Genomic DNA, 22,952 nt, shown 5'->3' with positions numbered 1-22,952 from the left:
TGCTTCTAAGTGTTGCTTGGTATCGCTACATCACATATTACAGTTTAAGTCTTGGCAAACTCTGATTTCAACAACTTCAAAGACTGATTTCACATTTTTCTGTTTCTGATAAACTATTCAAAACAATGCAGTACAATACTAAAGCCTTATGTATATTTGTAATTATTAATTCATATTGTTCTCTTCTAAAAAAAAAAAAAAAGTTAGCTTTGTTAAAAGATTGTTAAAAAAAAAAAAAGATGCGAATTAGAAGGTTCCTCTTTTGGTTTTGAGTACCATTTGCCTCCATAATCAAACCTTTTAACAAAAACATCCCCTCTAAAACCAACTGCTCAATCAGATATGTATTCAACGAAACTTATGCCTTGAGGTCACTATAAATTGCTGCTAATTTGTAATGAGCTAATGTCTGATTTGTTGTTAAGCCCTGATTAACTACTTGCTTAAAAGGCCAGTTATGGTTTTTAAAACTTTAGACCCCTCCTCCTATTTTCCCCATCCTGCTTTGTATTTTTTGACAGAGCTCTGATCTTGTTCAACTGATGTGTTCTACTAAGAGCAAAATTCAATGAAAACTGCACTATCTCATCAAGAAAAGAAAAAGGAAATTGAGTTGCTATCATTTTTTCAGTGCTGTTATCAGTGGTTTTATTTCTAAAGCTCAGTAGTTGCTAGAATCACATTTTACTTCATATGGTTTTCAAAGTATTCTGGAAATCTGTTTCCCAATTTCAGCACATATGGAGGGTGGGGAAATGAATGTTGCTTATTAAGCTTTGCCAGGTTCCTGATGAGCTAAGCTTCTGATTGGGCAGTGCGCTTTAGGCTCCCGCCCCTGTCTCTCCAGACTGCACCATTCTCTGGTCCCCTGGACTCTTTTTTTGTAATTTTAAATGAATGATGCGTCTCAGCTTAGCCCAATAATAAAGCACAGTCTAGAATAAAGTGTCCTGTGTTGTGTCCTAATTACTGATAGTAACTTACCAATACAAGATCACCCACATTTTACTGTATTTTATTATTTTTATTGAGACAACTAGCAAAATTGTCCCCAATTTGAAGGTGATATGTGTCATCAACAATTCATGGATAACACATTTGAGTCGGCTTCACAATGTACAACTGTGTATCATGCGGTTCATTTAGCATTTATGCCGTCAAGGTCTTCAAAGACAGACAACATAGCTCAGTGGTAAACAGTTTTCCTGAAGTGGCAGCAGAAGATACAAACTGGAAGTATACCCAATTCTGAATAAATAATCGTTTATTGCATTAAAAATGAGTGAATAACAAGAGCTAAATCTACAAAATCATGATCATTCTGAGTTAGAATGTCAATAGAAAATAGAAAATTAAATGAATGACAAAAAAGAGAAAAGTTAAGACCAAACAGGTGAACATCAAGCAACTGGATTCTTTGTTTTTCCAGCTCCTCATTTTCTCCTTTGTCAGCAAATGAAGAAAATATCCTCCAGTATTTGGCTTTCCTCCAGGTCTTGCTGGGTACTTTGAGGATAAAACCTAGCAGGGGTAAGCAGGGTCCTGCCCACCGGTTTGGGGGTGGCGAGGGCCAGCCTACGTTGTGTCGTTTTGGTCTTTCGAGTGGACAGCTTGCTTTGCTCAGGGGCAGAGACAGGACTAAAGATATCCAATAACTCAACCACAGAAAAGTCCAACCTGAAAAAACAAGTAAAACTTTGAAAGGTTCTTGTTGCTTGATTGAATTTAGTTTCCTGTTTCCCCCCACATGTGACCTCAACTTGTTTCCAAGGTTGAATTGGCACAGGCTACATTTATAATACAGAGCTCAGCGGAGCCCTGTGGACAGGCAATGTTGTAAATGAGCATCCTCGCGCTGTTTCGCTGTAACAGAGGAATTCGCACAAAGACCACTAGTTACACTACTTGCCCTCAAAGTGAAGCAGAGAGGGTGCAGGTCAAGGGGCCAACAACAGACGTACATCACGTTTTATTCTGTTTGGAGATCAACGCTTGCTCTAAAATATTTGTCATTCACCATTCACTTGTTAACACAGACAATATGAAAGCAAATCTCTGTTCGAAACGTTAACAAAACCTTTCTTGCTGAAGTACCTGCTGAACCCTAACAAGCAGCTTTAACAAGTCAAAACCACTGGGGCGTCCCGGCAGAAAAACACAGTTTCTTGCAGGTGCGAAAGGAAAAAAAAGGGAGAGAACCTGGTGCTCTCTCCCCTGGAATAGAAATGAGGGAAATGTGCAGTGAAATAAATAAACCAAAACGGGGGAGATTAAGCTAATAGAGATTCAATCCCTCAGTCTGGCTGGCTTGATAAATTATTCAGTGTATACACAGTCGACAACGGCCATTCCAGATACAAAACATGAATTCTTTAAAGCACGCTCCACTGATGTTGCTAACATAATTCTCTGCTCGTTTAAAGCTGCATCGATTTGCATCGCGCCACTCCGCACACAGCTCTCCCAGGTAAGGGCGATCTTTGGCGTGTACTTGTTGATATGCATGTGGGTGGTCAGCAGCCAGACACACTAGTGCAGCTTCCAATCAGGGCGCATTTGTGTTCTTCCACACGTAACTATAGACCTTGATATGTCATGTTTTTACACTGACTTGAGGCAGGCAGTACATATCAGTGGCTGAAAAGCTTTAAAAGGCTATATTTTGCTTCAGCAACATGAACTAATGTATGCACATGTTTGAGCATGAGGGAGAGAAAGTGAATGAGGGTGAAGTTGGCCGAGGGATGATAACTGATGAAAAAAAGAGACTGGAGCTCAAGTAAGTAAATCTGTCTTCCTCATTTGGTCTCCTGCCTGTCAAACGCAAAGGAGAAAGAGAGAGAGGGAGCATGAGGGAGAGTGAGGGTGTATGTGTCTGCCTGTGAGAGAGAGACTGGAAGCGAGAGCAGCTTTGTGGATAGAGAGGAAGGCAGAAAGGGAATGTGGGGGAGGGACTTTGGCTGGGTTCCTTCTCTCGAAATGTGAGAATTTGCATTTTTATTTGTTGATTTATTTAACGGACAGGGCTCTCAAACAGCCATCCATCAACAAACGACATGTTGGTAATGAATAATGCATCACTTACCGGCGGTCACAATCTATAACAAGGGGAGCGTGGGGGTAGGGGTACAGTTTGGGCAGGAATGGGGAGGAATGGTGGGGGTGGGGGGGGTGGACGTGGCACAGAGATTGCACGAGGGCTAGGGAGAATGCCAATAGATTTTCAAAGGGGTATACATTGCAACAAAGAACTTCATTTCTTGGCTGCAGCTTGTGTGAGGTAAAGTTGTGAATTGCTGTTTGATATTAATATCCCTCAAGGGAGTTCTGGCAAATCCCTTTTTCCTGCTGCATGTATACAGAGAAAATGCATGGACAACACTGGCAGGAACACAAGTTTTTGTCCTGGTTTACAAAAAAAAAAAAAAAAAAAAAAAACACTCAGAACCTTGGGTCATTGTGAGATTCTTAAATCCTCTGTGCCCATCACTAGAACAGTAAGAGGAAGCCTTAGGAAGAATGACATAACTACAGGGAGTGGATTTTGACAGTGTTCTAATGATACAGTAGACTTTTCGATCACAAACTAAACTCTTGTATTTATGAGCCTGAATGTACAGTAATAAACATAATCACAACTACTCTGAAATGGACAATAGTTGCGCATTCTGCCTTGAAACACTTCTTAAGTGCTTTGTGCTTCTTCCTCCCAATGCACCAGTGTGGTGTGTCTCTTTTTCTTGCTCTGCAAGGCCAGATAAACCACCACCTTCTTCCCACTCGTAACTTTCACTGCTTATTTGGCTCCTCTCTTTCATTAAAGATAGCCGTCTCGCCCCGGCGCCCCTTTTCATTTGCAGTCCAAACAGTAAGATAAAAAACCTATAATGGCCACTGCGTATATCCCGCATGTCAATTTCCCAACCAATCAATAGCAGGCGGGCAATGGCAGGAAGGATGGAGATGAGATGGGCGGGGTGCACTGGAACGGTCTCATTACTAACTAGCACAAGGATTCATGAAAGGATTAAGAAGGTCACTTAATGTTAACCCCAGCTTCGTTTCGCAATTTCCACATCAAGATTGAATCGGTTAAGATTAGATGGTCACGAGGGGCATGTGCATGTCGTTGCCAAGTGAAAGAGAAAAGTTCAGGTCACATGCTAGATCTTACAGTTAAATAGACTTTTCGTTACCAAGGGAAGCTGCTTCATTTCATCTAGAATACCAGGTCAGTGACAGCTGTTTTTTTACTCAGTCTTATTCACAGCATTTCGTGTTGTTTCTCTATTCTGTGTATTTTTCTTCACTGATTTTTGGATGGAAACAAAGAAAAAGACATATGTCGAATACAAATCAGTGGATTACCAAAGGATTACAACTATCTGAAGAGATGCACATGAAAAAACATGGCGCAAAAAACTACAAAAGGCATATGTAAGAGGCACACTTCCTCATTACTGGCAGTAAAAAAAACAGTATGTAGCTAAGAGTCCAACAATTTTAATAGGTTTTGGAGGTGTAAATGGATGGTAATAGGATCTGATACCTAGGGTCCCCTGCTGGAATTTATGGGCATCCACCAGAGCTCACAGTTCAACTTGGACCACGCGCTGCTTTGTTTAAGAGTTACTCATCATAAGTTGTAAACTCTGAGCTGTTCTGAGGAAGTATGCTTTAGAACAAAGAGGGAGGGAGCCGTCTTAAATGCTACTTTATCTGACATTACGCAAGAAAAAATTGGATCCAAGTCAGGAATAATAACTTTTAAAAATAAAGGTCTGCAGCAACACTGTTACGAATTGCTTCTTAGTATCAGATTTTTTTACATTTACAATTCCACAGCAACTTAAAAGTTCTCTCACAGAGGCAGGCAAATGCACATGCACACTTGCACATACGCATACACACATACGCACACACACACACACACACACACACACACACACACACACACACACACACACACACACACACAGTAAGACGACACAGAGTCAGGTTAATTACCATTCCGTGTAAAGGGTGTAAGAAAAAAGGTAATGAATGTCCTTTCCTTTTTAGGAAAGTCTGATGCTCGCACTCAGTGATTCATCCCTGTCCTCAAAACCCCTCTCCCCTCTTACGTCTTTCTCACAATTTTCATTTCCATCCATCTCAACCTGCTCTAACTTTCCTCGCTTCCTATTTCTCACTTTATCCAATGCTCTCACCCCTCACTCACCCTCAAACACACTTTAACATCTCTCCCTCACTCGTGCTTTTTCTGTCTCATTACTGTGGCAGAGAGAGAAGGGAGGGCAGTGTGTGCATCCAGAAGTCTGTTCAATTACACCTGCTGCAGGGTCCCTGCTAGGCCGACTAATGGAACGCAGCATGTCTCCTGACAGGCTGGCCACAGCGCTAGCTAGCCCAGTAAAAAGCTTCATTTAGCTTCTCACAGCTCGAAAAGTTAGCTGGACTAAGAAAAGTCATCATTTAGCCTCTAACACTGCAGCAGCTGCAGCCTAGAAAAAGCTTCAGGATTCAAACTTTATATTTTTGTTATATTTATGTGTTGCAATATTGTTCATATTTTGAGAACTAGAGGAAATATCAGACATTAGTTACCTTAAGAGGAGCCCATGAAAACTGACAGATATGGCTATTTTTTCAGTGTTTGCTACAGTCCTACTGTGTCCCGGTGTACTAAATAGCACTGTGAAGATGTGTTACCTGGCCTCAGGGGTCTTAGGGATCACAGACGCTGAGGTTGGCTTACTCAGCAGGCTTGCAGGGGACTTTGCAGGAGACGTGGCTATGTCCCTTCTGGACTGCTCTAAGGCCTCTGTTGAGAATTGCAAGACAGCAAGTGTTACAGAAGCAAGAGCAGTTGAGCTGAGAGCAATGCAGGCAAAACAGTTTTAATATTACCCTCATGATACACTTAACCAAAGTCATACATGCATATGAAAGTACTAAAATAAACACAGTTTGAAGAAAATAAAACTCTTGACAGGCTTGATTATGAAATGTTCTGAGCAGAGACGTTCCTCTATGTGTAGATCATTAAGCACATGACTGATTAACTGAAAATACAATATTATAACTCACCACGTGTCTGCACACCATTATCTAGAGGAGCAGGTGCAGGTTGTGAGCCTTTTTCATGCAGGTTCTGTTCTGCAGGATGTAACTCTGCATCTCCACGCACACTGCAGACCACAGACACAATATAGCAAGTTGTTTTTTTGTGTGACTTGAGTAAGAGAAAGGAAAATATCTGACAAAAGCAGGTGCAGTTTGAGTATCTGTCTTCTGTCTGATGGTCTACTTGGTTTACCTGGAGGGTAAATCTTGGTGGGAGGGACCCTCCAGCTGTGGATCTCCATCCCTAGTGTTTGAGCTGCTGGTCTCAGTTTGAGTAGTTTGTTGAAACCTAATGAGAATATAGGAGAAAAAGAAAAGTCAAGTTCCACCAGTCTGCAATGACACCGAAGAAGTACAAGGAAACAGAAAAAGGGGAGTGAACATGGATAGGTAGTTACTTCTGTCAAAGAAATAACTACCTTATCTAACGACTACAACTGTTATCTAGCACATACTGTTAATTTCTCTTTGGCTCCTGTACTCTACCTGCTGTACTCGAGACGTGACTGGCGTAGCTGTTGATTCTGTCTGTTGAGTCTTTCCTCCTGCTCATCCAGCCGTGCCTGCAGCCTCTCTCTCTCCATCTCCAACTGCATCTTCTGCAGCAGCAGCTGATGCCTCTTCTCCTCCCAGTCTTCGTGACCCAACAGAGGCCTGGTCAGGGCTTCCTTGGCCTCTGAACCCATAGTCCCACTCTGGAGTCTGTGTGTAAATACACATTTAATTTGTTTAATATCCTCACTCCACTCATCTTGTTTGTATCTTGATGAAGTGCACAAATTAATTAAAATTGCACTAAAGTAATGCAATCATGGGTGATGATCATGACTGCAAAGTAGACTTTATAGAGCATTACTTTACCTTTCACACTCATGTTGGTTCAAGGTGTCATGGTGACCATTTTCTAGACGACAGCTAGTGTTATTTCTTCGTTGCTGTGTTCCATAGCCGCTATCTTGACCACTGCCTTGGCAGTTCTCACATCTGTGGCAGGACTCTGAGTGTGGGTCCCTGCACTCCCTTTTGTGAATCCTATGCTGTTTGATTGGCCCATCGTTTGGACTGAACTCACCAACATGGGAAAGAGAGGCAGGGTTGCTCCAAGTTTGTACTGCTCCTCCATCCCCACTCCTGTGCACTTGAGGCTGTCGTGCTCTGGTAGCAGCAAGGCTGAGGTATGAGCCATCAAAGAGTGAGCCATTAGCTCTGCTAGTAGATGTTCTGCTGTGGGCTGCCTCACTACTGAGCACCTGGACAGAGAACAAAGAGGACAATGAATGCATTTTGGCAATTTAGGAAGCCTCTGAAAAATTGATGGAGTATTTCAGCCAAAAATGTTAGACTGCTCCATAAAACCCTAATGTAGCACTGGGCCACACAGTGAAATTTACCAATACTGAATTAGGAGTCACTTACCAAGCTAATTTGCTCATGTTGCTATGTGCAGTAAAAGCTTTCCCCATGTGCTTGCAAGAGCTGTTCCACAAGAGCTCACATATCACTTTCACTTGTGTGTTACTGTGACTTGAAGCATCTTTTTAGGTTTCAAGTCTATTTTCTTCCATTTTATGCTTATAACTACAGTGATTGCGTGTTGTGTTCTGAGCTGATGCCAACACGCAGGTGACGTACACACCACTACTGTGCCTGAACTCGTCCTGTGTGACGCAGGAGTCGAGCTGCTGCTGCTCTGCTAACATGCTGCTTTCACTACACAGCTTGTATAGATGGTGTTAGGGTAGGGCTGGGCTTTATAGCAGCACAAATGCAAATCATCCTTCAAAGCTGTAAACTGGACAGTGGCCACAGGCTTAAGAGGACAATTTTCAACTGAGCATAACTGGCAGGTAAGCCAAGGTCAGGAACATTATGAGATAAACATAGGGAGGAAAGCCCATCTTATAGTCGACTGTGACTAATTTGCTGAGGGTCAGAGAGCAGACAAACACACATTATTCAGAGCCACCGTGGGACAATGAGGTTGGCCAAGTCATCTATTCTTACAGACACTGAAACCAGAGAGGCATCTTCGCTTTGAAAAGTGTCACCTTGAGAGAGTTTTCACTGCGTTGCAGTCATACTCAAACAGTGACTGAAGTGGACTTCTATAGTGATTTGTTATACATTATTATGGCACTTGGCCATGGAACAATGTGCTGTTGCATGTTTTTCCCGTGGATGTTTTTGCGCCTGAGCGACCTGATGGATGGCAAACAGGGATGTTTCCCCAAATGTGGCTCCCATAGGAGCACAACCATATTTTTTACTGTGCATCTTCCACTACAGCCTACTACACATCCAGTCTTACCCATACAGTACCTTGCTGTGGGCTGGCACCTGGCTGAGCTGGGCGATGGACTCGTTGAGCTTAGCCTGTTGCTGAGAAAGGTATTGTTGGTAGAGCCCAAGCAGCTCCTGGCACTCTCTGTACTGCTGCTGCAGGCCTGGAGGACCAAGGGTTAAGTAACTAACAAAGTTCCACAAGAACAAAACACAACAGAACTGAACCTTTAGCCTAAAACAATAAAACCCATCCCTTGATACAGCTGAGAAAAAGAACACTATGGGTGAAACTGTGTTGCTGAAAGAGATGCAAGATTAAATATTTTGATGAAATAGGAAATAGTTTGACAAAGAAAAATGAAAACTATCAGAATTACATGACCTCTAAAAGTGAGATCACTGTGTGACTCTACTGAAAATGTAACTTTGTGCACAATAGCCACTTTGGTAAGGACAAGTTTCTTTAATGCAATTTAAATGGGAAAAAAAGAGAGATGGTGGGTTTAGACTGACAATCTGAATTAAATCCTTGTTTCTGCAATCAATTACACATTGGACCAGAAAAGTAGAGAGAACAGCAAAGTTGAAGACAGGGGGACAAGAGGCCAGCAAAATCAAAGTTGTTGTTGTGGCACAGAGCTTTCACCATCTGGGTCGGGCCAAGCTGTGTTGAGCTGAGCTGGGCAGTGCCGTGCCAGGCTATCTGCCAGACAGAGAGCTGGCAGACACGAGAAAACTAATCTGGAGCGGAACCACTGCTGCGCCTCAGGAGCCCACTAATGACAGTGGCAGCACCACGTCTCACCAGCACATACAAAGATAATGAGCATGAGAATGGAGGGACTACACACAGACACACATTCAATAATCAAGCTCAGCCTGACTCTCACTTTCTACAACACACACAAAGCAAAACAAGACATGAGAGCACAAACTCCCCACCTGCACTGTAAACAGCCCACACACAAACACTACAATAAAGCAAGTAGTACACACACTCCCACCCAAGCTGACCATAAAGTGTGTTCCTCCAGGCCATATCTTTTTATGATGGTTGCCCTGCTCCCCCAGCTGATGAGTTTCTCAGCATCCGTTTGGAAAAAAAAAGCTCCTATTTTAAGAGAAAATCAAAGTTCAAAGTATAGTCTTATTGAAGGAATAGTTGGCAGAACACTCCATAAGAAAACACTTTGGTTGTTAGAAGACTTCAATCAGGCTGTGGAAATGAAACAGAGGGAAAGAGAAGAGAGTGGGGACGACTTTGAATTGAGGACCAGACACCAGACAAATGCAATGCAGCAGCTTCCATAAACATTGGGAAAATGTGAAGAAACACTTTGATTGAACCCTCCATCTAACTAAGGCTCCTACAGCGCTGCACTGATAATGTCCATAGAAGTAGTTCTATATGGAAAGCTTAAGGACATCACAAGGACATCACATCATGTAAACCAGTGCTGGGAGGTCTATTTATGCAGCATGAATCAGGGTCTTGAAGGGGAGATACTGAATATGCTTATACAGCTACACCTCACCTCAATCCAAGATAGAGAGTTGTGTGTAGAGTCAAAAAATGCATGCTGCTCATATTTCACCAGATTCGGGGGGAAAAAAATCCACATGATTTCTCATGCCTAAAACAAATGTTTCCCACTAGAAATATACAGTACAGTATGCAGGATACAAAAGCCACACACAACCACACACACACCAAAATACACAAATAAAGTCTATCTGTGCTATAGTACTAACAGCATCAGAGCATCCAAGTGCCATAAATGAAGGTAACGTGTGTCAATGTGTTGACAGGCTGACGCAGCCCCTGGATGGCAAATGCTAGGTAATCTGAACCGAGTGGAGCGACGCTGATAAGATTCCACCTCTCTGCCCGTCGCTACACTAAACATGCTTCCTCCACAGCCTTGGACGTCAGCCAATGGGGGGCAAAGCGCTCGGCAAGCCCATAGTTTACATCAGAGCTGCAAAGTGCCAACAATGACTTACTCCTCCCCCCTGCTCCAAAAATACTCCGAATCAAGGGCTTGGGTTGAAGAGGCTTCAGACGGGGCCTGTCAAAATGATTCACTTCCCTGTCAGGCCGAGGCTCAAATGAAATAATGAAATCCACTTCAAGGTGGAACAAATTTGCACAGGAGGGGGGAATATTTTAAAGCCTGCTTTAGCACACTGTGCCAAACAGATTGAGCCTGAGCAGGAATGTGAGAGGAAACGGGGGAGGAGACTGATGTGTATGAATGTGTTTAAGGAAGCAATGACGGGGAATTAATGGAAGAAGACAGTTTACATAACTGCTTCAATACTACTGAATCTGGAGAGGAGACACGCGTGCGAGTCACACAATAAACCAATAAATAACTCAACATGTCATCTGACAATTATTCTGATATGGCTCAAAAATTCAAGAGCCAAACATATAGAAAACTATTCACAGCAAAGACATTCTCAGCCATCTTCAGGGTTATGATCACAACTAAAATGTAATATGAGTAGGCACAGTCTAAGTTGTGTCTTGCTGAACCTTTAGACATGACATTTGTACTGATCATTTTGTGTCTATGAATGGACAAGCCCACAATTCATAAAGCCACACAATGCATAATAAAAGGTGCAGCAACACCAACTTGATTCAATTTAGATTATTTTAGCAAAGATTCAATGCATTATGCATTATTCATTTCACATTAAGCCCACGACTGGTTCAATTTGATTTGATTCTATTCAATTAAGCGGTTAAGCTGATTCAGTCAACAATATCAACCTTACACTAAGGCATCCACTCAAGGAATGACATTTATTTACAAAACTAAACTTAAGCTTTAAATGACAGCAGCTCAGTGTGTTTTTATATTTTCAAACACTTCTTCATGGATGTAGACTTCCCTGTTATTCAGCTCAGCGGAATAGAAAGCACACACAAAAAAAAAAACAGGTCTTCAACAGGTCAAAACACCCAGCATCTATCATGTGTCTTAGCTGTGCAAACAGTAGTCATAAGGTAGAATTTCGATGGGAACAAACAGATTAGCACTGAGTTTTATTTGTTTTTTAACACCTCTGATAAATAGAGCGCACCTTACACAGCATGTGTATACCACATCATTCATTTCTAGAATAAAGGTAAGATACACAACACTCACATAGTTGACATCAAGGAATATTAGGGGCTTAATCTGCCATAAAACAAAAGAGCTAAGAATTCTCCAAAAGCAATCTTCTGATGTACACTTATCATAAAAAGCACACTTGATAGGACCAGATTTCCACATTGTAAATGTCATCTATCCAAAACCTGGTAGGGTAAAAATGGATTTAGCTCTGGCAATCCTCTATCACAACACGTAACATTTTTCAATGACATATCCTAACAGGGCTGTTATTCCCCTCTCTCTATGGCGGTCAGGATTCCCTCCAATTGTTTCAACTCAATAAATGGCATTAGCTGTAGCACCTGCTGTGCTTTGTTCTGGATACTGCGAGTAGAACAGCACACCGTGTTAGTAACGCCACCTTGACTTCTGCCCATGCCCACATGCCTTGAGGTACAAAAGGCATCCTTCCTTTCTGAAACACAAATTCAGTCCTGTGTGCCAGTCATTTCCAAATGTCAGCTGAGCACCCTGAATATCAAGGGTACTTTTCCCCTCTTATCCTGGGTGGCTTGGGGCTAAGGTGTAGCCCTACATTCTTTATACCCCTAACAACCCTGAATCTTGGTTAGATAAGATAAGCCGAGGCGTAATGGAATTAAACTTGACAAGACTCTCATTCAGTATGTTTGCCTTTGGTGTCTCCTTAACCTTTAAGAGAACTGCCGGAACCTTCTGCCTGAGAAGAGCCTTCATGACTCCTGCACGCACTTTAAAAGACTACGTTATCCCCCCTGAGGTGCTTGGATCCCAACACTTTTTCCTCTCAAATACCTTTTTAATGGAGTTTAGAAGTTTGGTGTAAATGCCAAGTCTCCGAGCCAAAGTGCCTTTAATTGAGTTGTGCTTTCCTAATTTTCCCCGCCGCCGTTGCCAATCGTGCAATTTACCAGCCGGGTCAATTACTCTTCATATTTCGCAGTGTTTTTAACCTAAATTGACTGCTGGCCATGATGTGGTCTGACCTGAGCAGAATTGTTATGAAGACAGTAGGTGGGTTGTGGGCTGCAATAAACAGCATACTATTGCTATAACTCCAGCATTAACCTCATGCTAGACAATCAAGAAACAGTTGGTGACCCACCTGATCTCATTTTGTAAAGGAGCAACTGAGAAATATTCTACAGTTAACATTCAACATTCAGGGAGGGTTACAAAAACACATAGTGAAAGCAGGCACTGTGGTCTTCTCAGTAAATATCAAAATTCATCTTTGGATGATGAGATGATTTAGATGGTTTGGGCCATGTCTCCAACCATGAAATTGATTCTGTACACAACAGCAGATAAGCTACAAGCACTTGCAAAAGACAACTGCAGCAGCATCAAATAATTTAAATAAATATTTCTCTTCCTTTTGTATCTGATTGAAGGGTCTTGGCCAAAGACTGCATGTGTCCTTACCTAAGACAACACTGCCCCCTGCAGACTATCATATAGAATAGCATATACAGCAACAGAACCACATATCCAGCGATGAATCACTTGTGGAACTTATCTTACAAGGATAATCAACCATGTGTCACAGAGTGCAGGCAATCGGTTGTTATTTCAACCTACAGGGGGTGATTTTACTGATTAGTGCCTTTGGTTGAATGTTGAAGATGTGCTAATCAGAGAAATTGCCTAAAGTGTGTTCAGCGTTGCACCTTATTGCACCTTTACACCTTTTTGTGACATTTTTTCTGGTTAAACAATCTATTTTTTGCAGGGTGTTCTTTAAAAAATTGAATAATAGCACTGCTAAACCATACTCTACTGTAGCACCATCGTTCTGATTTCAGAATAGGGACTAAGTGCATCTTATCATGCAATTTTAGCATACATCGTAAAACCATCTTGATAATTTAGTCCACACAGATAGAAACGTCATCATCATATCCTGGAAATCCTGAGGGACCTCTGGTTTCCAGCAGTGCATCACATTTTGCATTAGCCATGGTAGTGCAGACACTACAGTGTACCAAATAGCATTCAACACACCATGAAGCACATTTTATAGCTTTCAACAGATTACTCAAACACAACTGGAGTTTTCAACCCCTGTGCATCAACAGAGCTGCAATCATTCACCACTCTACTTTGAACCAGTACTGCTATCATTTATGACAAATAAAACCTCATCCATCACTGCAAAAACACAGTCTAACTCACTGCTGTGTTTATGTTTGTTCAGTTATTTTGAAAGGATACTCTCCCTCTCCTGTGCTATGATCAGGTTCTGCTGCTCCAGCTGTTGGATCTTGCGCTCAAAACTTTCCTGTTCATCTTTCAGACGCTGCACTGACTCTTCTTTCTCCTCACTCACCCTGGAGAACAGAAAATAAAGAACTGATTTTAAGGAGAACTGCCCCGCATTATGTATGTCCATGTGAAAGGATAAAGATACCAGAGTTCAAAATTAAATGTTTCAATCAGGTGTCACACACTATTTCAAAGTTCAATGTCATACTTTTGGCTACCTGGCTAGTTCTTCGATAAGGTTTGCAATTCGGCGCTTGTCTTCAGGACAGAGGTCCTTCAAACAGATCTGGCTCCTGGCTCTGCTGGCCTCAGAAATGACCTGTGCAAAGGATGGTTAACAAGAACAAGAAGGTTTTAACAGAGATTAATGATCATGTCAGCTTCTATACACCATATGCTTTTTTTCCATAAATTCAAACATTTCACCTTACATGGAGGGCAGAGAACAACAGTCTACAGAAAACAATGGTTTACCTGTGAAGGGGGGAGAAAAGTGTCAGAAGCCAGGGAAGGGGTGCACTCTGGTGCCACAGCAGCACTGTGATGGACTGACACTTTTTCCTTAGTGTAAGCCCCAGAGCGGTCGCTTTGTAGTTGGCCCTGTTTCTTGCCACCTTTCTTTAGCATAGCTTCAGTCTTGCAGTCAGAACTCTGCCTGGCTGCACCCCGCATCCTGGTGCCTCTTTTAGTGAGGATACTGGTGCTGCCTGTTCCTAGATTGAAAGGGGTCTGAGAATTCAACTCTCCATCCACTCCTGTGACAGTTTGTGGGAACACAGAAAAAGGGGATGCATTGTGGCAACCTAGATAAAAGTCTTTCAGACTGTTGGGAAATTGTTCAAACAATGCCACTGAGACTCACCAGGCACAAACGACAAGGGCTGATCCTCATCTGACACTGGGTGAACAAGGCAAGGAGAAGACAGACACCCCAGTTAGCGTTCAGTTAACTTTAATGAAACGTGGTAAAAACCTGTGTCTCCAAACACTAACTGTCAGATTAATGATGTCACTATCCCTGAGAAAACTGTGAGATAACTTATCTTCTCATTAAAATCCCGTAGCGAGAAAACAAAAAGCTAGCTAGCTTTCTACTGCAGTTTGCCTCCGTGGTATGTTTAGTTCAGCACCTATTTGGGAACGAAACAGTGTTGACTGGTGATGACAGCGACCATAAATACGTTTTTTTCTATTTAAACTTAGGTGATGCTAACGTAAATTAAAGGAGGTTATGCGAAGTTACCGTTAACTTTCACAACATGTAGCTAACTAGCTCTCACTTCCTCAGAGATAACAACACCCAGCATTGACACAGAAGTAACATCTGTGATACTCAGTTTCAGTTTCACGTCTCCCATTAAGATACACAGGGGTGTGCTTGGGACAGAAATACTAATATAAACCAGAAAAAGTAAACATACCGTCATTCATCCAAAATATCCCCGAACTTCCACTTCTTGTTGCCCCTGCCGCCATGTTGAATCAACCGCCACCACTCCCTGGGAGCCAAGCGCGTTGCTAAGGAATTGAAGTCCCGCCTTCCTGTTACAACTTAAGAGCCAATTGGTTATGCTACATAAATGTGGCTTTCTATTGGCTTAAACACATGTCATTTTGCGTCAAAGCTGCCCATGGCGTTTCCTGTGTGTCTCTGTGTGTATGTTACCAGCTGATGTATTTGGAGCGAGGAGAATGATGCAGAGCAGATATCTCCAGAGGATGCTTACACGGTTTTGCACCAACTTGTGATTTCAGTACTCCAAAATGGAAGATATAAAAGAGAGCTTAGCGTTTAAAGGTGTTGCTGAGAGGCTGACGCTGGGCATTACTCGAATACTCGGTGTGTATTAGCTGTTGTTTTTTTTTCTTTGAAACTAGCAAACAAGGTCATTGTAAGGTTTGCTAGCAAACGGATTGATGTCTCAATGGGCAGTTTGTACATTTTATGAATTTGTCTCTGTTGTTATAGAAAACATGCCAGGCGTGGTCGATGTACGTTTCGTAGAGAGGGAGCCTGCGGAGAAGAGGAGCCTGCTATCATGGGAACAGGTGAAAAAATCTACACCTCAAAGATATCACTGTTTGGTCTGGTTTGGACATTGTTGTTATGCACGTGAATGTGCTTTATTTTTGCCTTAGAAAAACACTTGTATTTTGCCGGAAGACCTGCGAGATTTCTATTTGACAACGGATGGATTTACACTAACCTGGAGCGTTAAACTAGACAGTAGGTGACCTCATTAGTTTCACGTTCTGTCTCACAATAATCTTAATTATTCATATTAAAGGCTACTACTAGCATTACATAATACCATTAAATGCAAATAGCTGTAGGAAATCTTTATTAAAGACTTGTGTGAAGGTTTTTCAGCCTTATAACACAATCATAACTGTGTGTGCATGTGTGTGTTTGTCTTTCAGATGAGTGTGTTCCCTTAGGATGCATGATGGTTAACAGTGTGGCCAGGCTATGCCCACTGCTCCAGCCAGTATCACTTTTCTCTCTTCCTAATGCACCCTCATTGGCTGACCTGGACTGGGAGGAAAACAGCACAGAAAGTGGTATAACTCACCTGTCAGGTCCTCACGTGGGCTTAACTAAACAATTGCAGAACGTCAACTTCCATTAAGTCTGTTTATGTGTGCCCACTTGTGCAGAAAGCAGGCTAATGAATGAAATTTTGATTGGAAAGTAAATATTCATTCAAGGTTCATTAACGCTACCCGCCAGGGTCGGAGCGTGCCCCTGCTGCACCCCATTTTGATGCCCGGAGCCGCATCTTCGAGTTGGATTCGTGTGGTGGGAATGGCAAGGTGTGCTTGGTCTACAAAAACTGCACTCCAGGTCTTTATTTATTTTTTCTATTAATCTAAATAATAAAATGTTAGACTAAAATTTATTAAGACATGAATATATTACCTATTTATGTGAAAAAAAAACTATTATTTACAAATTTCTTTGTGTTTTTCAGGTGTGGTAGCCCAGCAGAGTGAAATCTGGTTCCTCGATCGCTCTCTGTGCTGGCATTTTCTGACAGCAACCTTCACCTCTTACTACCGACTGATGATAACCCACCTGGGTCTGCCTGAATGGCAGTATGCCTTCACTCCTTATGGCCCCAGCCCCCAAGCCAAGGTAGCCAGAGAACAGATTTGTTATTAAGTGGCACATAAGATCAATTTAAGAGAATTTGTGGCATTAAAATTGCTGATTTCTCACAGCAGACTTGAAACTCTGCACTGTGCAATTCTCCGTTATACTCTTATATGACATTTGACAAGCAGAACAGGCAGCCTTAGCAGCCTTATATGGCAGTTTTAGGGGTCTTATGTGTCTTATGCTAATGATAAAATCTTCCAATGCACACTTCTTAATGGTATTCATCAGTCTGAAAAAAAGCTGAAAAAAGTTCTTTTGTGTTTGTAGTTTGTTGTTTCTGAATGCATCTGACTTGGAACACCACTACAAACAAGAAAAGAGAATTTTTAAGATGAGATTACAAAACTGTTCTTGCAGGAGGCACATTGTGTTGTAAAACCTTCAGTTGCTGCCATGCTACAGTGCTACAATTTTTCCTTTTATTCATGTCTAGTTAAATGTAAATTTTTAAATTGTTTGTTTGTGTCTTGTTTTTGTAGAATCGTTAACAACACTTGTAGTCATTGCAGGTGTATAAAATACATTTTATTCATTCTGTTCCCTTTACAATATACTACAGTGTTGGCTGTTGGCACAACACTCAAACGTTTTCAGACACTGACATGATGCAAGTGTTCAATCCCAACATCTGTAACTAGAAAATTGCAAACTAGTTCTCTAGTCATCACCATCTTTTTAAGTCTTTTTACTCCCATGCACTGAATACCAAAGTTCCTGAGACTGTAAATTACATTGCTAGAGCATAAAGGAGGTAGTAAGACTCTATCTAGTGTTCCTATTGTTACATCTAGTTTCTAATGGTTATTGTATAAGCTATTATGTGTTATTTTTTGTCCAGATAAAAAGTAGCACACTTTCTATATGCTGTTTCATCTACAGCAGTGGGCATCCCTGTACCAACCGCTGACCTTCAGCAGTGAGCTCAGCGTGGCTGATCCTGCCGGAGATACTTATCTCAACAAGCTGGATCCCACTAGGGCTTTTAAAGGCAAAGCCAAGGTACCGGCCCCAAAGAAGAAGCAGTCAACACAATGCAGCTCAGGGAGCTCAGCCAAGAGCCAAGGGAGCACAGGAAGACACAGTGGGACAAAGCGGTGAGAAGGTTCCCACTCAAAGAAAACATCATAATCATGTGCACATGACCAACATGGCTTAGAAGAGCGGTCAGCAATTCCTTCATTGGCTAGACATCTTCGAATGCTGAATGTCTAAATAGACGCATAACCAGGGTTTTCTTGGATCAGCATATGGCTAAAATGGTACCACCTGTTGGAGGCAGCATGGCAGGTAACACTGTGTTTCTGACTGTAGTTATGTTTAGGTGGTTAAAAAAATATCTTGCCTGCCTCACATTTAGATAGACATGGAAAATCCTGATAGCTCAAGTATTGTTGTTTACCTCTCACTGCTACAGGTTAGTAGCCAAGTGCATCAGCAACATATTCATTATTTGCAGCCTCATTTAACACAGTGTTCACTAGTGACACCTCCTGGTGAAAATAATTCAAAGCAGCCAATTCATAAACTGTGATCATGTGCTGCTGGCATAGCACAAGTAATACTGACATGTAGTAACAAATTGTACCACTGCTGTAACTAAAAAGGACTCATTAATGCTCAATAAGGGCACTGTATCATAAGGGCAACTAGTTATTATCACTAGGCTTGGTTTGGTGCTGTAAATATTTTTCAATTTTGAATGTATTATACAACAATAACACACATAATATACAAAATTATAAAAGAAGTTTGAAAATTGGTAAATAACACATTTCTTTATGTGACTTTTAAATTGAAAGAAACACGAAGACTGAGACTAATACTGAGTTGGTTTCATTTGTGCAGCAAAGTGCTTTTTACCTGCAGACACTGTCACATGATTCACTAACAATAATACAGCTCACAGTTCGGAGCTTCCATAAAAATTGCAGAACACACTTGATAGATGCCTTGGAGCTTTAGTATCAAACATTACATCACTTAGGTGTGTATGCAAATCTGAACCATGAAATGTCACATTGTGAAAGATTGGCAATAAACCATCAAGCTAGGCTTTCTTTATTATTCTATGTTTTCCACCGGTTTACTGGCCATTTTATCTCTGCAGGCCCTCACTCACGCTGTGCTTTAATGTAATGTAATGTAAACATCACAAATCTGTTAGTTTGGGCCTTTTGATGTATGTGTTGTATAATGGCATCTATGGCATTCCATATCAATATGATGAGGTTATACTGCATCATTTTGGAGAGCAAAATGAATAAGACTTATAGGATTACATTTTTGGTTCAAGTACTTTGGAGCTCCCACAAAGTTAATCAAGACACATATACACATTTTGCCCGTAGGCTGCTGTGTGCTGGACTGTTGGAAAGATGAACGTGTATATTATCTTCAGTTGTGCCGCTGCCCTTTCAAGCTGGGAGGAGCAAACTCCCACTGTTTCTGTTTTATTTTCAAAAGGATATATGTTAATTTAAGTGCAATGCATTGGGGCTGTTTGTATTTCTTTACATACACTATCATTTCCAAGCTCATGCAAGTGGTCCCCTGTTGATTGTTGCACTGGATGATACCAAGGTTATATCAGCTGTTATTTCCTCAATAATATAAAATATACTGTAAGCCAGTCAGTGTGATTTTGTTCTTCTTCAATGCATGAAATGGCTCCAGTTTTGTTTTCAACATTTTTGTTCTTAATGTAGTTACTATAACTACCATGGATAGGAGCAAGCCGTAACTGCCCAAAGATATTGTCACTGTCACAGTAATGTATATCTTATATGTATTATAGTTGGTCTCTTTTACAGTAACTCTAGTGGAATAACTAATGAGGAATTTAATTACATAAAACAGACTAATTTTAAAATTGCGTGATATATTCTAAACCTTATTTGGGCTATTCTCATTTTTGGCCTTTTTTTTTTAACCCTTCATCATCATGGAATGTTTTACACTGCAGATATACACACAGCTATACATGCCCTTAGCACTTTACACAACCGGGGGGGGGTTCTCTCACACACATACGTTTTCACAGCTGTTTTTCTGTTTCTCGAGAGGAGCATTCTCCTCCTCCTCCAGCTTCTCCACCAGCCCCCCACCCTGTTCAGAGAGGCGTGGGTGGTGCAGTTCCACCAAGGCCTTGTAAATCCCTGCACCCAGTACACCTCCAATGGGAGGAGCAACCAGAGGCACCCACCACCACCCATTTCCAGCCCTGCACAGATAAAAACAGAACGATTAAAATGAAAATTAGAGGGGTAGATTAAAAAAAATGTATATAAACATTATTTAGTCTTTGTATCGTTCATAAACAACTTACAGTTCCCTTTTAATGTTTGCTGAAACACTGCACAGGTTATATAATTATTAACAGAGATGTTTGGCTGTCAACTGACCCCAAGTTAAGGTGACATGTAGTGACAGCAAATCCTCCCCTAAAAGCCAATACATCCTCCCCTTGTACCTGAACACATCAGCTCCCCAGCCTGCTATGGCGGTGAAGACCCTGGGTGCGATGTCTCTGGTGGGATTGATAGCGTAGCCGCTGTTGCTGCCTAGGGAGATGCCAATGAGCAGCACCAGGAGACCCACAGCGACAGGCTCACTGCCTGCTGCGGCCGGTTTGTTCCTCTGGTCGGACAGAGCCATCAGGCACAGCAGCAGCATAGCCGTGCCAAACACCTGGCACACACACACACACACACACACAAGAGCAAACATTGCATGGAAACGTGTCAAGATAGTCAAACAATACAACAAAGAAAAGGTTTAGCACAGAATGTTGTCAGATGAAAGTGACTTGTAGCTGTAATCCTTTAATCCGGTTTCATGGCTACCTGGTCAATGAATCCAGCCAACAAGGAGAGGTATGGTGCCGGATAAGTGGCAAAGATACCAGCTGTGGCCTTTATCCCAGTTACAGTCAGGTTTCCCCCACAGTAAGCATGTATGGCTTCTGCATAAGGAAACAATATTGACAAGACAAAGACTTAGGTGTATAACTACAGATGTCAGCAATGATATACAAGTAAAAAAAGTTAATAAAAATCAGATTTTATAACAACATAGGTGTTCAGTGTTTAGTGTGCCTGAATATGGAGTTTGCCCTCACCGTAATAGACAGCATAAATTGTCCCAGCTGCCAGAAAGGATCCCAACAGCTGCGCAAAAACATACAGAGGCAACATCTTCCACGCAAGGCGACCAAACGTGCACATTGTGAATGACACTGCAGCATTCATGTGAGCCCCTGATGGAGCAAGAAAGCATGAAAAATACAGTTCATGAGCTCTATATTGACTGCAATGATTTTTTTTTTTTAAGGTACGGTTTGCAAGCATAAACTTCCATACCTGAGACCTTCCCTCCAACATGCACCCCCATAGCAACACCCAGTCCAAAACCCAGGTTGATGCTGAGGTACTGTCCAAATGCCCCCTGTCCTGTCACTACCTGGGCCACAGACCCCAGGCCAAACGCCTGGACTCAGACAGAACCAACAATTCACAGACAAGGTCAGAGATGATGATTACAGAGAGGGAAAACTCACAGACAGTCTAGGGAAAGCATTGCAACAAACACAATATGTAAACTAGCAAACAGATGATGGACATTCAATAAACATGATGAGTTGCACCAGTTAAGTCAGAATCAGTCAGCTAATGGGAGTTTAAGTTATTGTGTTTAGAAAATTTTACAAGAGTTTCTCTTTCATTTAACTTTTAACTCAGTGAAAGAGACTTTTGGCCCAGTGGAGAAAAGCTGACACTGAAAAACAGCAGCTTGTCATTCAGGAAACAGGAAAAGTGTGGTTCCTCTTCTAAAAGTCATGCAAATAACCAGAGTAGGTTCTCAGGTGCAAACACAGCAAGTTTAAGTCTGTATTAAATACAATATCCCTGTGTGTGCACTCACATGCTTATCTCCAGTATGTGTTCACTGTACTGTATGTGTGTGTAAGTTCTAAGTATAGGGTTTATTGTAACAGCTGACAGATAACATGTGACCATCCTCTCCATGTGGCCCGCTGCCTGACCATTCCCCTGGTAACTCTAGATTTCCTGGTTCACCCACTTGAACCCACCAATCCTCACCGGCGACCCCTGCCATGTGACTGTGAAACGTGCATATGTGTTTGGAAGACGGCGCGTGTTATCAGGGTCAAGAGCATGACATTAATAATTAATGGCGTATGGTTGCTACGGATAAGCACAATGTTCAAAACAGAAGGATGAGCTCATCTGAAGGAATGTTTGAAATTAGTTTAAAATCACACATCATTACAACAAATGCTGTCAAAGCATATAACACTCAAGGCAACTTTTATACTAAACTCTTTCTTACCATCATGACATATGTGCAAAGGCATTCAGCGAGTCCCACACGAACAAGTTCATTCTTTATCCAGACTTTGGGTCGAGTTACTTTAACTCCTTTCCGCTGGGTGACCCCCAGTTCTACAGACTGTACCAAGTCCTTCATGACCTCCTCTTTTTTCCTTTGTCCCTTTGGTTTCAGTAGAGATTGTTTTCTAATTCAGTAAAATAAATAAATAAATAAATAAAGCTGAAGTTCAGACCTCCTTGAAGAATTTATGAGGTGCCTCCCATATCACACAGTAGTCCACAAAAAGTCTCTTTCTGGCTGATTCTCCCCCTTCTCCTCTAATGTCTCCTCTCCTCTCCACTCACTTTCTTTTTGTGTATATGTGTGTGTTTCTCTCTCTCTCTCTCTCTTTCTGCCACACATACCCATTGGGATGTGTCCAAACTTTATAGCCTTGACCCAACCCCCACCTTCCACCCACCACCTCCGGATATGCTGAAACACACACAGTCAGACATATCATCCTCCAATGGCTTTGCAATATCTGAGGATACTTGGCAAGTAAGGGGAAAGGTTGAAAAATTAACTGACTGTGCAAAGCAGAAATATTTGCTGGCTCCTGTAATTGACAAAAAAGCATA

General features: G+C 41.7%; 3 protein-coding genes across 6 annotated transcripts in view; 1 reads left to right on the top strand and 2 right to left on the bottom strand.

Annotated features, from left to right (window-relative positions):
- The window catches only part of kiaa1328 (KIAA1328 ortholog), a 78,910-nt gene extending 63,553 nt beyond the window's left edge, over positions 1-15,357 (bottom strand). Inside the window, exons 1-12 of one of the 4 annotated variants that reach the window (XM_018700196.2) lie at positions 15,242-15,357; positions 14,683-14,718; positions 14,295-14,575; positions 14,039-14,139; positions 13,770-13,885; positions 8,446-8,570; positions 6,988-7,376; positions 6,613-6,828; positions 6,320-6,415; positions 6,091-6,191; positions 5,713-5,824; positions 188-1,677 (exon numbers count right to left, since the gene is read on the bottom strand). In XM_018700196.2, coding sequence (XP_018555712.1) covers positions 1,449-1,677; positions 5,713-5,824; positions 6,091-6,191; positions 6,320-6,415; positions 6,613-6,828; positions 6,988-7,376; positions 8,446-8,570; positions 13,770-13,885; positions 14,039-14,139; positions 14,295-14,575; positions 14,683-14,718; positions 15,242-15,296 — 1,857 coding nt within the window. In that variant the 5' untranslated portion in view covers positions 15,297-15,357 and the 3' untranslated portion in view covers positions 188-1,448. Of the gene's footprint in view, positions 1-187; positions 1,678-5,712; positions 5,825-6,090; positions 6,192-6,319; positions 6,416-6,612; positions 6,829-6,987; positions 7,377-8,445; positions 8,571-13,769; positions 13,886-14,038; positions 14,140-14,294; positions 14,576-14,682; positions 14,719-15,241 lie in introns of those variants that run through there. The other 3 variants (XM_018700198.2, XM_018700197.2, XM_018700199.2) reach the window with 3 other exon arrangements.
- A 97-nt stretch (positions 15,358-15,454) lies between these two features.
- Positions 15,455-18,529, top strand: tpgs2 (tubulin polyglutamylase complex subunit 2). Its single transcript, XM_018700209.2, has 7 exons — positions 15,455-15,660; positions 15,790-15,869; positions 15,960-16,047; positions 16,242-16,382; positions 16,552-16,665; positions 16,793-16,956; positions 17,860-18,529. Exons 1-7 carry the CDS (start codon positions 15,585-15,587, stop codon positions 18,076-18,078), a joined length of 882 nt encoding a protein of 293 aa, XP_018555725.1. The 5' UTR covers positions 15,455-15,584; the 3' UTR covers positions 18,079-18,529.
- On the bottom strand, positions 17,488-22,744 carry aqp7 (aquaporin 7). Its single transcript, XM_018700208.2, has 6 exons — positions 22,330-22,744; positions 21,339-21,465; positions 21,098-21,235; positions 20,823-20,941; positions 20,450-20,667; positions 17,488-20,200 (listed from the first exon to the last, which is right to left on the bottom strand). Exons 1-6 carry the CDS (start codon positions 22,465-22,467, stop codon positions 19,999-20,001), a joined length of 942 nt encoding a protein of 313 aa, XP_018555724.1. The 5' UTR covers positions 22,468-22,744; the 3' UTR covers positions 17,488-19,998.
- Between the last annotated feature and the right edge of the window lie 208 nt (positions 22,745-22,952).

Source organism: Lates calcarifer, linkage group LG12 (assembly GCF_001640805.2).
Source record: "Lates calcarifer isolate ASB-BC8 linkage group LG12, TLL_Latcal_v3, whole genome shotgun sequence".
NCBI classification, from domain to species: domain Eukaryota; kingdom Metazoa; phylum Chordata; class Actinopteri; family Centropomidae; genus Lates; species Lates calcarifer.
Note: the sequence above shows the minus strand (reverse complement) of the source record. Positions and strands in the feature narration are given on the sequence as shown.

Excerpts from the sequence above, each read along its gene's own strand:
- tpgs2 (XM_018700209.2), top strand. The coding sequence starts at position 15,585 with ATGGAAGATATAAAAGAGAGCTTAGCGTTTAAAGGTGTTGCTGAGAGG. Across the intron at positions 15,870-15,959 it reads GCCTGCTATCATGGGAACAG|AAAAACACTTGTATTTTGCC; the intron begins GTGAAAAAATCT and ends TTTTTGCCTTAG. Across the intron at positions 16,383-16,551 it reads GGAAAACAGCACAGAAAGTG|GGTCGGAGCGTGCCCCTGCT; the intron begins GTATAACTCACC and ends GCTACCCGCCAG.
- aqp7 (XM_018700208.2), bottom strand. The coding sequence starts at position 22,467 with ATGAAGGACTTGGTACAGTCTGTAGAACTGGGGGTCACCCAGCGGAAA. Across the intron at positions 21,236-21,338 it reads TGTTGGAGGGAAGGTCTCAG|GGGCTCACATGAATGCTGCA; the intron begins GTATGGAAGTTT and ends TTGCTCCATCAG. Across the intron at positions 20,668-20,822 it reads TGGCTGGATTCATTGACCAG|GTGTTTGGCACGGCTATGCT; the intron begins GTAGCCATGAAA and ends TGTGTGTGCCAG.